General features: G+C 41.7%; 1 protein-coding gene across 2 annotated transcripts in view; it reads left to right on the top strand.

Annotated features, from left to right (window-relative positions):
- Positions 1 to 13,567, top strand: part of ANO2 (anoctamin 2) — a 1,601,761-nt gene that overhangs the window by 1,065,374 nt on the left and 522,820 nt on the right. For both annotated transcript variants that reach the window (XM_085652609.1, XM_085652610.1), the window contains one exon: positions 8,799 to 8,882. In XM_085652609.1, coding sequence (XP_085508735.1) covers positions 8,799 to 8,882 — 84 coding nt within the window. The remainder of the gene's footprint in view (positions 1 to 8,798; positions 8,883 to 13,567) is intronic.

Here is a 13,567-nt window from a genome sequence, read left to right as displayed (position 1 = left end):
GTACTGTACCCTTCACTGGAGTTGGAGTGTAGTTCTTCCTTGTCCCTATAGTTAAGGTTTCATCGTATCCAATGCTGAGCCGCGCAGAGCACGCAGGGCTACACATCAAAACACCACTCTGCTCCTGATCGGACGCTTCACCAGAACTGAAACAGAGCCTTGCATCAGAGTACCAAGCAGTTACAGATTGATGGAGAGACTTGAATCGTAAAACCGCGCACCTACTGATCGTTGGCTTCAATGGACCTAACGCAGAGCCTGGCAACACAGCACCAAGAAGCACCTGATCACTAGTTTCAATGGACCCTATGCAGAACCTTGCATTGCAGCACCAAACAGCTCTGCACCAAGGACAGAATGTACAGCTCCCAGCAGGCCAAACCTGGCCCCATACCCAGCCTATACGCCATTGTGTTCAGCCTGAACATGTGACTTTGTCACGGTGCTGCGCAACCAGATACCCGCAGTTGGCACTTCACGCATTTGGTGATATTTTTACCTTAATCTTTAAAATCTAATTTCTCAAGTTTTACTGATTGGAGTTTTGTCATTTTGGTGTTATTGTATAATATCCTCTATGTTTCTAAATTGGTTTGAGATTTTTCTTGTTTTATAACTGTATGTTCATTCGTGACTTTTGTGGTTCACTCTGTCAAGGATTGAGATTATTCTTTTATGTGGGCTCCCATCTTCTTCAACAAATAATCCAATTTCTTACAACACCCATTCTTCCTTTTCTTACCTTGAGTCAGCAAAGAAATAAGGATGGCAGAGAAGTCAGCAGGAGCTATTAGTGCAGCAGTAGTTTGATATTAGAGGTTTCATTGATGATGGCAATTATATTTTGCTGTTTGATGTGTTAGCAAATATATGTATGTCACTACTGATGCCAATAATTCACTTAAAGAATACACATTCTTGTACTTATGCTCATTAGCAAAATGTATCTCTTTCACACGCCTTCTCATTGGTAGACTGTTGTACCTATTCAACAAGCAGATGTCCCTGAAATGGAAGACATTGGGCTGCTGGTTGACGGGGTTGAAAGACTTCTAAAGCAGCAACTACGAATCTTCTCAGGATGAAGTAACAAGCAAACCCTAAATTAACCTGTGCTCAACCCTTGGGTAGATTGGCACAAAGCAGTCAGGTCTAACTCAGAGGCAATGTGTAAAATATTTGTACAACACTTAAAAAAACAACACAAGAGCAAACACAGTACAAAAGGAGCCCACAACAGAGTTAGAAAAATAGAGTAATTTAAAATAAATAAAGCAAGACCAAAACAGCAAAAAGCCAATCATTAGAACTGGAGATATTAAATGTAGTATTTTTTGGAAAAATAGGGCCAAAAGCCGTAAAGTGCCTACTGAGGATAATTGGTCGCGCTGGGCCGGAATAAAGTCACAAGTTCAAGCTAACTGCGATGGAGCACAGGCAGGCTACAGGAACCCTGTTAGGCCCACTGAACAGATTATCTTAAATCTTGATTTGTGAAGCATTGTGAGGATACACTGCAATGATGCGTCCCACAGCTGAAGTGACACATCGGTTCGGAGATGCGGCGAGGCAGCAGAGCAAGGTCCTGCTGCATCATTGTTGAAGAGCCCATTGGCGAGGGCATGCAATACGAAGTCCAGTGTCGAGGATACACAGTGCAGTCGCGGCAATGTGTAGTTCTGAGGAGCTGGGAGGCTCCGATATGGAGTCCATTATCGTCTTCGAAGCTGATGTCGATGAGGGATGTGAGGGCCTTCACCGAGGATTTGTTGCATTGCAGCAGTTCCGATGCAGCGATGGGCTGCAATGCAGTGCAGGTGGTTGTGATAGTTCTGATCCATGCAGCAGGGGTGATGCAGCAGTTCTGGACGTGGTTGCGCTGCACAGCAGAGGAGAGGCGCTGGTTCCGCTGGACCACAGAGGCTGGCAAAGCACTTTAAGCCCACTACCAAGAGTCCAGGACTGGTGTGACACCACTTGGCAGGGTAGACTCACGGATGGCAGAGTCCAGGTGCAGGAGCAAGGCTGTTGTAGCCTTATAGCCCTGAGTTTCAAGTCGGGAGGCCAGCCAATTAGCCCTTGAAGTCACTCTGGGGTTCTGGGTTTGAGGGATGCAGGTCCAGTCCTTCTCACTCAGACCAGAAGGCAGCAGGTCAACACAGCAAGACAGCAGCACAGCACAGCAGTAGTCTGGCAGTGTGGCAGTCCTTCAGCAGCTCAGCTGTCCTTCCTGGTGGAGTATAAACAGGTACAGAAGTGGTGGTGTTTGAGGTTCAGTATTTATACCCAGACCCAGATGTGCCTTTGACGTAGGGGAGGAGCTTCAAAAGGTTTACCTGTGAATTCCCCTGGCATCATGCCTTTCCTGTCCTGGCTCCAGACGAACTACAGGGATATGCAACATTTTGTGTGGAGACAGGACACAGCCTATTCAAGTGTAAGTGGGGCTGTGCCCAGCTCCTCCCTCCCATCCTGCCAGTGATGGCCCATGCATGCACAACTAAGCTGCCTATTGTGTGCGGTCCTCTAAGAGAAATACACAAAGCAAAACTGCAAGCTACAACCATTCACGTGACCCAAGTACAGGCTACAGGCACTGACAGGCTAAGGCAGAAAAATGCCAACTTATTAAAAGTGGCATGTTTCAAAATTATAATTCAAAATCTGACTTCACTCTAAGGTAGGTTTTAAGTTCCAATCCAGAGACACCAAACATGAACTGGTTACCTGTTCCCATTTGGAAATTGCACTTATAAGATGTAATAAGGTAACTACAATGCTACCTTATGGGAGAGGTAGGCCTTGCAGTAGTAAAAAATGAATCTAATAGCGTTTGATTACAACTTAAAAGGACATGTCGAACTTTTTAAATACAATTCACCCTGCGCTCAGGGCTGTCCAGGGCCAACTCTCGGGGTGACATTTGTTTTAAAAAGGAAAGTTTGGACCTGGCAAAAAGGCTTATTTTACCAGGTTAAAATAGCAGGTTTAAAACTGCACAACCAGTCGGCAATGTCAGGCCTGAAGCATGTTTACAGGGCTTCATAAGTGAGTGACACAATCTGTGGAGGTAGTATTTCATTTACAGGCCCTGGGCACATGTAGTACCACTATACTAGGGACTTGAAAGTAAATTAAATATGCCAATTGGGTATATACCAATGTTAGCACACACAAAGTCTCCACTGGATCTGTGGAGGAGGGAACTAGAGGCACAGGGGTTCTAGGAGCTGGCAGCCTCCACTACAACTGTTTACCACAAGGAAGGGTTATCACACTAGGAGCGGCTTCTTGTGGTAAACAATATATACCAATGTTACCATATTTTAAGGAGTGAGCACATGCACTTTACCACTGGTTAGCAGTGGTGAGGTGTGCAGAGTCCTAAGGCCAGAAAAAAAGAGATCAGCAAAAAAATGAATGGGGGAGGCAAAACATTTAGGGAAAGACAACCCTAAGCCTGGCATGTCCAACAATACACGTAAGTAAACAAGCCTGGATTCCTACAAGTCAATAAATAAATACAGAAAAGCAGAATTATTCGTGTCTTCAGTGATGTTGATGGTGATGGGTCACATCATCAGCGAAGTGATCAGAGGTCTTCTGTCTGATGCGATGGCATCTATCTATCTATCTATCTATCTATCTATCTATCTATCTATCTATCTATCTATCTATCTATCTATCTATCTATCTATCTATCTATCTATCTGTCTGTCTGTCTGTCTGTCTGTCTGTCTGTCTGTCTGTCTGTCTGTCTGTGTATCTATCTATCTACTTAACCTCACTGTAGTCTTCCATCATCCTCCTTGTCTTACTTTCTCTCCATTCCCCTCTCTCTTTTTCTTATCACCTTTTCCGCTCATATAATCACTCTCATTTATTTACTGTCCTCTTGAACCGTCTCCCTCTTTCTCACTGATTGTCTTCTTTTAGAGGTTTCAATTCAAATGGTCCCATGTAAGGTGTAAGTACCTGATTCTTTCCTGTTTTTTTTTACATTCCGGGTCTTGTGATTATAATTGTAAAATGAATACTACAAATGCAGAATGCAAGGGAAAACCAGGCGAATTACTTGCACTTGTCACTAGGTAGAGCTTCAACTCTACCAGCTGTCAGCTGGCTCCCTTCTCACCCATAGATGCACTTCTTTCTCTCTTTTCTTATTTTTGCTATCCGTGTGTTTCGCACTCAGTTCCTGCCTTATCCCTCCATCTCTCCCCAGGTCTACTTCGTACCCTTCCCACTCCTTCCCGCCATCCTCTCGTCTCTCTTACCATGATTCTCCTGCTACCTCAGAGATGATCCAACTGGCCGACTCCAGGGAATCATTACGACAGAAAACATTGTCTTGCAGCGACTTAACAATGTTAGAAAACAAACGCAAGGAAAACTCTCATAATGGGAATGTATTGCCTCTCCTATGTAAATTGTGTTGACTCAGAACATTTGAATGCGCAAATTTACCAAATCAGACAGACAAGTTGAGGTTCCATAACAGTTATACCTCCGCCATTTATAGCAATGCTCTTATACATTTCCTTCATAACCATAACGCTGACTGAGGATGACATCGACGATAGGATACCATATGTGCACTTCTTGGGCAACAGGTCATGGACAGCAAACACTGCATGGTCTTAAGTCTGAAAATGATGCCTCCGTTCAGAACACCAGCCCATGCCCAAGACCTCTGTGCAAGCCCCCGACCGCCCCAGCCACTCGGAATAGTCAAAGTTATCAGGGTTTTGCCACCAGACTACTCCATGCCCTGCCAACAATATTTGGCAATCAATCCCAAAATAGGCCTCTACACGATAAATATTACTAACACATTGGAGCTGATGAGCAGATACACTGTGCAAGACTCACATAAAGCGAAGCATGGACAGTATATCTATTTAAATCTTGTGACCTGTTATCACTAATGATGCATGTTACATGCAAAGTGCTCGCCCCACCTGATCACAGGATGGGGTGGATTCATCGCACTCTATGACAAGTTGGGAGTTGCATTTTTGCTGATTGAGACACCGCCTAGGAAAGCATGATGGTGAGGACTAGAGTGCGCAGTCTGCATTCAATCACTGATGGTGCCCTTGGTCATGGCAAAGCTGACCTACTGTCCAAACTGGCCACGGATACTAGGTTGGAAGCAGTCAAGCCCTGAAAACAAGTGACATGCCAAGTAGTGCATGTTCCTTTCAGACAGGACCCTGACTGCCTGACCCTCGCATAGGCAGAAAGGAAGTATACGAGGGGCATAACCCCCACACATGAAGTAGCTATCAATGCTCTGCTGCTATTTTAAAAATGATATTTGAAGTCACGAGCAGTGCATCAAGCTGCTTTACGGTTGCATAGCTAACAATAACTAAGGAATTTCAGTTTAAAAAAAAAACTTTAGATAGTAACCATATTGTGCCTTTCTTTAGTAAAAGGTTTTTTAGTTTAGTTTTTATGCTTCATAAATTTAAAACATTGTTTTGACAATGACTTCGGTTTTGTAATGCTATCCATTAACTTCTCACCACAGTGCTCTTTCGAAACAGGGTATGTATGGCATTTTACCATCCCATGCACCTGATTCCTGATGCCTCAACCACACAAAGAACAACACAAGGTCGATGGGTACAATTCATCCCAATGGCTCTGCTATTGGTGACTGCCTGGATCAGCATCACAGTTCAATTCACCACTCCAAACAGGGGTCAGCCATATGCAAACCAGTCTTGGTTTGGCACGTGGCCCATGTATGCTTTAGGTGTCACATAAAAAGTGCTTAAGGTGTCACGTAAAAAAGGCTAATATTGGAATACTTTCAAAATTCTCAGGCACTGCCCCGGGCAAGGTTCCAGTTTATCATTGTTTTGCTAACTGTGCCAATGCAGACCGAGAGCCACCATATGTAAATACGTTTTCCAACTGCTCCATAGGAACTGTCGAGCCCAAACTGCTAAACCTTTCCCCTCTGAACAGGAACACAAGCCCTAGTCTGGTTTCCGTCTTCTTACCTCTCATCTGTGAGGTGGAGCTTGAATGCTGCAGCACAGTGAGAACCAGGATACACGTTTGGCCATATCCCTTACACTTAGGCCATCACACTAAAAACACAAAAGGTGATGAAGGGATTACTTACAAAAGTCGTCACCACTAGCAATCACTTCCAGCCCATCGTGTTTGTCCCCTGCACCAGTACACATAGAGAGCAACCATCTGCAAGCCTGCACTGTTCGTCTCTAAGAGGAATACTGCAGCCTGAACTGCCAGTCTTCTGGGTACAGCCTGTAATCATTGCCAGCAGCCAGCTCTGGCCTGAGAGCTAGACCTCCTGCCACACCACATCCTCAATGTAACTGCTCAGAGTGTGTAGTCTTCTGCAAAGCACTATCTTGTCTGGATGTAGGGCATGGGGCTCACCAAATGCCAGAGCCGGCTCTGCGTGCCATTGCTGGGATCTTAAGATAAAGGCCTGCAGTATGGCTTCTACTGTGTCAGGTACCTTTGCCCACAGAAACTTCTGAACAGTTTGTGGTTTTGCATTTAAGGTGCCTCTTCCACAGCGCCTATTAGTCACAGGTTTCTGCCTTACCCCGCTGTCTCAGTGTACAGTATGTCATTTGACGATTCTCTCTGCCCAGATCCTGTCATCACAGTCATGGCCTTTGGATGTGCCCATCTGTTTAAAAGTCTCTTTGCTCAGGCTCTGTACCTCAAAACCGAAAGAGCATGACCTTTGGACATGCTCTGAGGGGCCTCGGAACAATCTGTGTGACTGGAGCAATGCCATCTGCCTAGTCCTTTTATTCCCAGGTCCCACTGGTCATTGCCTGTGTTTATGGTCTCTGGACTCTATGCATGCCCAGTTTGCTTACCACCAAAGCCAAGTGATTATATCTTCTTGCCATGCAAAGTGAGAACTGGGTGGACTTCTGTTCCCCCTACATATTGAATCCAAACATATGCCCCAGAATCCACATGAAATTTGTCATGGTTCAAGCTCAGCACGTGCTGCCTAAATGGGTTGCCTAAGGCCAGGCTCTGCTTGACCCATTTCTGCCCCCAGCGCAGTGGTTTGGATCATTGGCAGAGCCCAGTGGGTTCTTTGCAGATCTCATTTATTTTTGCCAATACTTTTGCCCCGTTTCTGTAACCCCGAACCAACGTGGTATGGTTTTTGGCTCTTGTGGGCCGGGAGGTACCTTCAGACACACTCTACACGTGAGACGCCTCACACCCAGAGTCTGCACAGAATAGACTTAAACCTTACCCATGGAAAGAACTGGATGAAGGGCTGGGGACAGGCCTCCATTTCCACCCACAGCAAAAAACAATTGTTTGTGGGGATACAGGTACTCATGAACTGTGTTTACTTTCAATAATACTATTTAACGACGAGTCACCCCCTTAGGTGCATCGAGGTATTTTTCGTTGTTGAGGTGAGGTAGCAGCAGCTGGTGAATGTTAATATATGTGTGTTTACCCATCAATGCACTTCATTTTAGAGAGAACTGTACGAATTTTTATATCAAACATTCTAAGGCCTTTTGCTCAAAGCAACCAATGGTCCTTTCAGCGACATTGACATTTGAAATGATACAGGATAACCCTGGAGAGGAGTTCACCTACTTTCCATTCAGCCGGTCTGCTACCGTCAAAAATACCTCAGTGGATGTCTCAGCAACATTATTATGCTGAGGTGAGATCAAGACAACATTGAGGTCTGTTCTATTTTTGTTTCCGGCGTGTCTTTGTAAGGGATATTTTCCAGATTACATGCAAAGGCACGGGAAAAGGCTGTTTCAAAAAAATTAAAATATTTTAAAAAGCAGTAGCTCTCTCTTTTTAGAAAAAAACTGTGGAAAGTCTATAGGTAAAACCTGGAACTTGTTTATGTTTCCATGGCAACACCATGGCGTTGATTATTTAACCCTGTAGCGAAAATAGGACAACATTAAGCCCTACTAAGGCCAAGAGTGCCTTATTAGTGCAAGTTCACCAAACTGACTTGAAAATCGCTTTTTTAGAATGATAAAATACATTATGGATGCTACAGTCACGTAAAAACACACTGGCTTTGGAGAAGACACTGCCAATCTTAAGCACAGTTGTTAAAAGCTCCTGCCTATAACCATCACACCCGATTTTAGAAATTAGACTAAGAAATTAGTGCTAATCTCATTAAATTAGACAGGCAATTATCTTATCATTTTGATAAGAAGATAACAAATGAACAATTGGAAGATAATAGTTTAAGTAGACCGTCAAACATAATGCCATAAAAAGTGATGCTTATGATGAAAAGTTTCTTCAAGATTTTACATTTGTATTCGTTTTACAAACTGCAAATGTTTTAAATTCATTTGAAATTCAGTCTCTAGAATTTGATAAAATATTTCTCTACAGTTTTGCATACATATTTTCAGCAGAAAATATGTTATGTACTTTAAAATAGCACTATAAATAGTTATTTTTTTTTGTTAAAGATTGACTTCAGCTGTAGTACATGTCCTACTGCACAACAGCTTTAATGTGTTCTTTCTCCTTTTTCACCATCAATTCTGCACCAAGGAACGTATAAAGGTTTGGTTGATTTTTCCATATAGATAGACCTATGAGTGTTCTGCAAGTGTTTGCTTCCTACAGTTTTCGTGACCGTGTATTAATTGTGTCTGATGGTTGAACCACTGATTTTGACCCGTGTCTGGAGTACCGTACCTTTGTCGTGTTTGACTTTTTTGAAGTGAGCCATCTCTGCTCTTTTTCCACACTAATTACTTATGTTTTTGTTGGGTCAGGAACACCCGAGGCCAGAATATGAAACCAAACTTCTTCAGAAAAAAAGAATGAAGGCAAACGATAGCGAAAGCAGCAAAGTACCGGTAAGGTTATTGACTATTTTTGAGACTGTTGCCTATTTATGCCTATTTATTACCTATTTATGCGCTGTACATCTCCCAAAATCTTCTATTGAACTGACCTTACCTATTTAGGATGAACTGTGAGGCAAAGTAACTGTTATAAATTTGAAAACCTGTGGACTCAGAGTAAACACTCACAATATATTGGAAGAATTGATGCACTATAGGTTTGTTATGAAATCACCGCACTAAAATTAATCATTACTGTTAGTCATCTGCCTTTCTGGTTTTAACAAACAAAACACCAATAAAATATAGGTTCTGGCTTTTTAAATCTTGTTTTTAAAGAAATCGCATATTGGAAAAGCACGGTACTTTATTTCCATCAAATTATGCTGAAAACAAAAATCATCAATAAGAGTGTACAATAATTGATGATAGTGTATGTTCTGTGTGGCATACTGATGTGTGACTCAACTAGAGTTTTTCTCCCTTGTCTCTGCTCCAACTGGCTCTTCTGCTATCGGCTTATGGTTGACTTATATTATTAGTTTGAGATTCGAGCAAAAACATGGCTTTTTATGGTTTTGTGTAATCTAAAACACACATCATATTGTCAATAGAAAAAAACATTCAAATGAATTCCAGCAACAAAGACCTCTAATCAAATTACATAGCATTTATAGCATGTTTGTTGGGGTCCTTTCTGAAAAGAGCGATAAAGTTACCGCTGACGTAGCAGTTTGCAAGAGCCCCCACTCCTCTACCACCTATCCCAGAATTACCTGTCGTGCTGCAAGAATGTTTATTTGTGAAGTTTGCCATTCCATGGTATATATGATGCAAACCCTGAAGTGATGATGGAGCTATTTTCAAGGCTTGCAAACCATGGAAATATCATCGCTACCTACCACTACTCTCAAATACACTGCATCCACCAGATCAGTTCAGTTCAGTAATACTTTATTTCGGCAAATTAGCCATAAAAGCCTACACAACAATAAATAACACATTTTGCATGCATGACCATAATATACAATTACATACAATTGAAAAAAGTGGTTTTATCTCCATGATTAAGCAATACCTGATATTAAAAAAATAAATAAGAATATTATATTAATTAAAAGCCAGATTTTAAAAATAAATAACACTGAATAAAACTGAGGAAGACTAAGTGTCTTAAGCTATATGGCAAGGGAAATAAGTAGGTTCCCCTTCTTGCATTACAATTTATAACCAGACCATTTCCTAATAAGATGCACATTAAATAGGAATCTACTTATACCAAAGACCACTAATTGTGAGGTGTTAGATTTCAGTATACGCTCTGCTACTTTATAGGATCTGACCCCCACTTGTTTGCAAAGGGGTTTGATCCAACGAAGCCTCGGTTTCTTATATGCCGGGCAAAAGAAGAGTAGATGGACATCGTCTTCCCTTGCCCCTAAGGAACAGAAGGTGCACAGATCCGAACCTTTTTCCCCGCCCCAACTGCATGTATAAGCACTGATCGCTAAGACCCCATACCTAAATTGCAAGTATAATGATTTTGCTAGAGGGGGGCCAATCTCATCCATAAATTCTTCAAAATTGGGTGTATCTTTTATATTTAGGAAATTCTGAGTCAATATGCCAGTCGTAGATCCAAGCATTAGCTCACCGTTGACATAGGACCAGAAAGTATCCTTTAGAATTTTTTTGGAGGACATAGTCATGTTCTGAGGTGCCTCCCAAAAGTGAGAAAGCCCTAGTCTCTTAAACCACTTGCATATATACTTTAGCCATGGGGTTTTCAACTGCTCATCAATCTGGATTAGTTCAGTCAAGCCACACTTATAATCGCTCAACTCAGGGGTAGACCAGACCCTAACCCAATACAACAGTGGTCTCAATAATGATAGGTACTCTGTTCTTTTGAGATTAATATCAAGAAATACGGGGACAAGGGGGGTTCTGGACGGTATTTTTAGCAGTCTGCGTACAAAATTGTTTTCTACCTTCCCAAATTTATTAGTACTGCAGCAACCCCATACCTCAGCACCATAAAGAGCAGCTGATTGGGCCTTCGCTTTAAATACCTCAAGTGCAGGAGAAATAGCTTTAGAATGGCTGGCGCCATGCACTTTTAAAATAGGCAGTGAGTTTTGTTTAAGGGATAATGTACTTTTATCCAATTGTCCTTTCCAAGTCAAATTATTATCCAGCGTCAGACCCAAATAGTTAAAACTTCCTACTTGTTCCAATTTACGATTCTCTAAGAACAGATTATTCCTTGGGTTTTTTTTGGCATTTATGGCCATATATTTGGTTTTAGTTGGATTTATTTCTAACCCCTTCTCCACACAGTAATTTTGGAAGGAGTTAACCAAATTTTGTAAACCTCTCGGAGTCTGAGAAATGAGAATAGTATCATCAGCAAATAATAAGGAAGTGACTGCTTCTCCGTCTAGTTTCGGGGAATCATGAGCACAGTTCTTTAGGAAGCTTGGGATATCATTAACATACAGCGAGAAAAGATTAGGGGCTAGCACGCAACCTTGGCGCACGCCTCGATCTACGGGAATGGCTCTTGATATTTCGCCAGCCTTCCCCCATCTAATTTTGGCATAATTCCCTGTGTGTAACTTAATAAGTTAATTGAGTAGCTCACCTGGGACCGCCATCTTCCTTAGTGTGGACCACAGCAAGTTACGAGGAACAAGGTCGAAGGCTGCCCTTAAGTCCATAAATGCCACATAAAGGCTGCCCTTCCTAATATTTATATATTTCCAACAGATGCACATAAACCTAAACACCTGATCAACTGTGCTGATTTTGGATCTAAAACCTGCTTGGTATTTGGTTAGTAACTTTGTCTCCTCCATCCAGTCTAAAAGCCTATTTAAAATGTGTCTGGTGAAATTTTTTTGTAAAATTTCTATTAAACTAATAGGGCGGTAGTTACATGGATCATAGCGATCACCTTTTTTGAAAATTGTTATAATTTCTGCCCCTTTCCATGATTCGGGGATCGGTGTTCCGGCCACAATTGAATTACTTAAGAAATTTATATATGGCCCCCACACTTCCACGTCATGTTTTAATAAATCACCGGGGATTTTATCAGGACCAGGGGCTTTACCCATTTTAACAGCTTGTAGTGCCTGATTAGTTTCTTCTAGGCTAAAATATAATGGGACAGTACTCTTATCTAAAATAGTTTCATTATCGTCAAGGGGCAAGTCATCCCTGCTATTAGAATAAAGCTTGGAAAAATGGTCACACCAAGTACTTTCATCCAGGAAAATATCCTTTGGCGAATTACCCTTCTTGTTTCCCTTGGCGATTAGATTCCAGAACGTACTCTGATCGTGTAGCTTAGCTGCACTCAATAGATCCTCCCATAGATCAGCATCCCATGCTTTTTTGGCTTGAGCCATAGTTTTATAATAGGCCAGTCTAGCACTTTTTATTTCAATTCGAATCCCGGATTTTACTGCCAGAATCAGCCTTGATTTTGCTGTTCTACATTCTAGATTGTACCATGGGTTTTCTGACTCTAGAGGGTCCTTTTTCCTGTTTCCATCTTTTTTATATATTTTACTCAGGAGAGGGGTTAAAGCGTCGACCAACTTATAGTGTAATTCAAGAACACCCTGTGTGCCTAATAAGGGCAACTGGGATGCTCCAATAGTTTCATTGAATTTATTATAAATGTTGGTCAACGCTTCTTTTTTACCCTAAATATATGACCATTTTAGAGCACGCCTGTTATTAGATATCTGTAATTCCCCGACCGGAGAGTTTAATAAACCCTCGTCATCTGGTCTACAAATGAAAGGTAAAGAGTCTAGCCATAATTGAAGAGGAAAATGATCACTCTCCGTTCTGGAGTCTACCTTAAAATCGAATAATAAGGCCCATAGGTTCCGGGAGGCCATTACAAAATCTATATGTGACCTAAGATTTCCCTTAAAGTAAGTAGAAGCTGGTGGTCTATCAGAACAAAAACGGCCAGTACATGCTTTTAAATCATGCGACACAGTCATCTGTAAAATCTGTGTGGCGGCTATTGAACTTTTAACAGATCTTACGGGCTCCAAGGGCATAATATCATTAGCAGCATCTTGTTCATCGAACAATCTTTACAGGCCCTGAATAGGTTCATATTTACAATTGAAATCCCCACAAACTAGTACCTGAGCGTTTTGTCCTAGATCTTCTAAAGTGGAGTCCAAAGTTTCTACCACCTTTGATTCCTTATTAGATGGGTACGGTCTGTTGTAAATATTTATTAGATAGATAGCTCCTTTCCCTCTTGTCACAATTTTAAGGCCTAACAAATCAGGAGAGGGAATAGAAAGCTGAGTAACGACTATTTCCAAGGAAACTTTAATCCAGATGACCAACCCCCCAGATGCCCTTCCTCTATTTGATGGTATTGCTTTAGAGCTGAAGGTTTTATATCCTAATCTATGGGGGGTTTCTATCATCCAAGTTTCTTGTAGAAGGATAATGTCATAATTCTCAGTGTATGAACACCATATTACGTCCTTTAAATTCCTAGAAAGACCAGCAATGTTCCAGGATATCAACCTAATATTAGGAATATCTTTTACAAATAATGGGGATGTTCCTGATGGAATGGCTTCTCTGACAGTATCATCCTCAGGTATGACTAGGGAATTTACTACTTCCACTTTGTGATCATCTGTATTATTGAC

This window comes from Triturus cristatus, chromosome 4_1 (assembly GCF_964204655.1).
Source record: "Triturus cristatus chromosome 4_1, aTriCri1.1, whole genome shotgun sequence".
In the NCBI taxonomy this organism is placed as follows: Eukaryota; Metazoa; Chordata; class Amphibia; order Caudata; family Salamandridae; genus Triturus; species Triturus cristatus.
The sequence above is the reverse complement of the archived record's forward strand: the minus strand, read 5'-3'. Positions and strand labels throughout refer to the sequence as shown.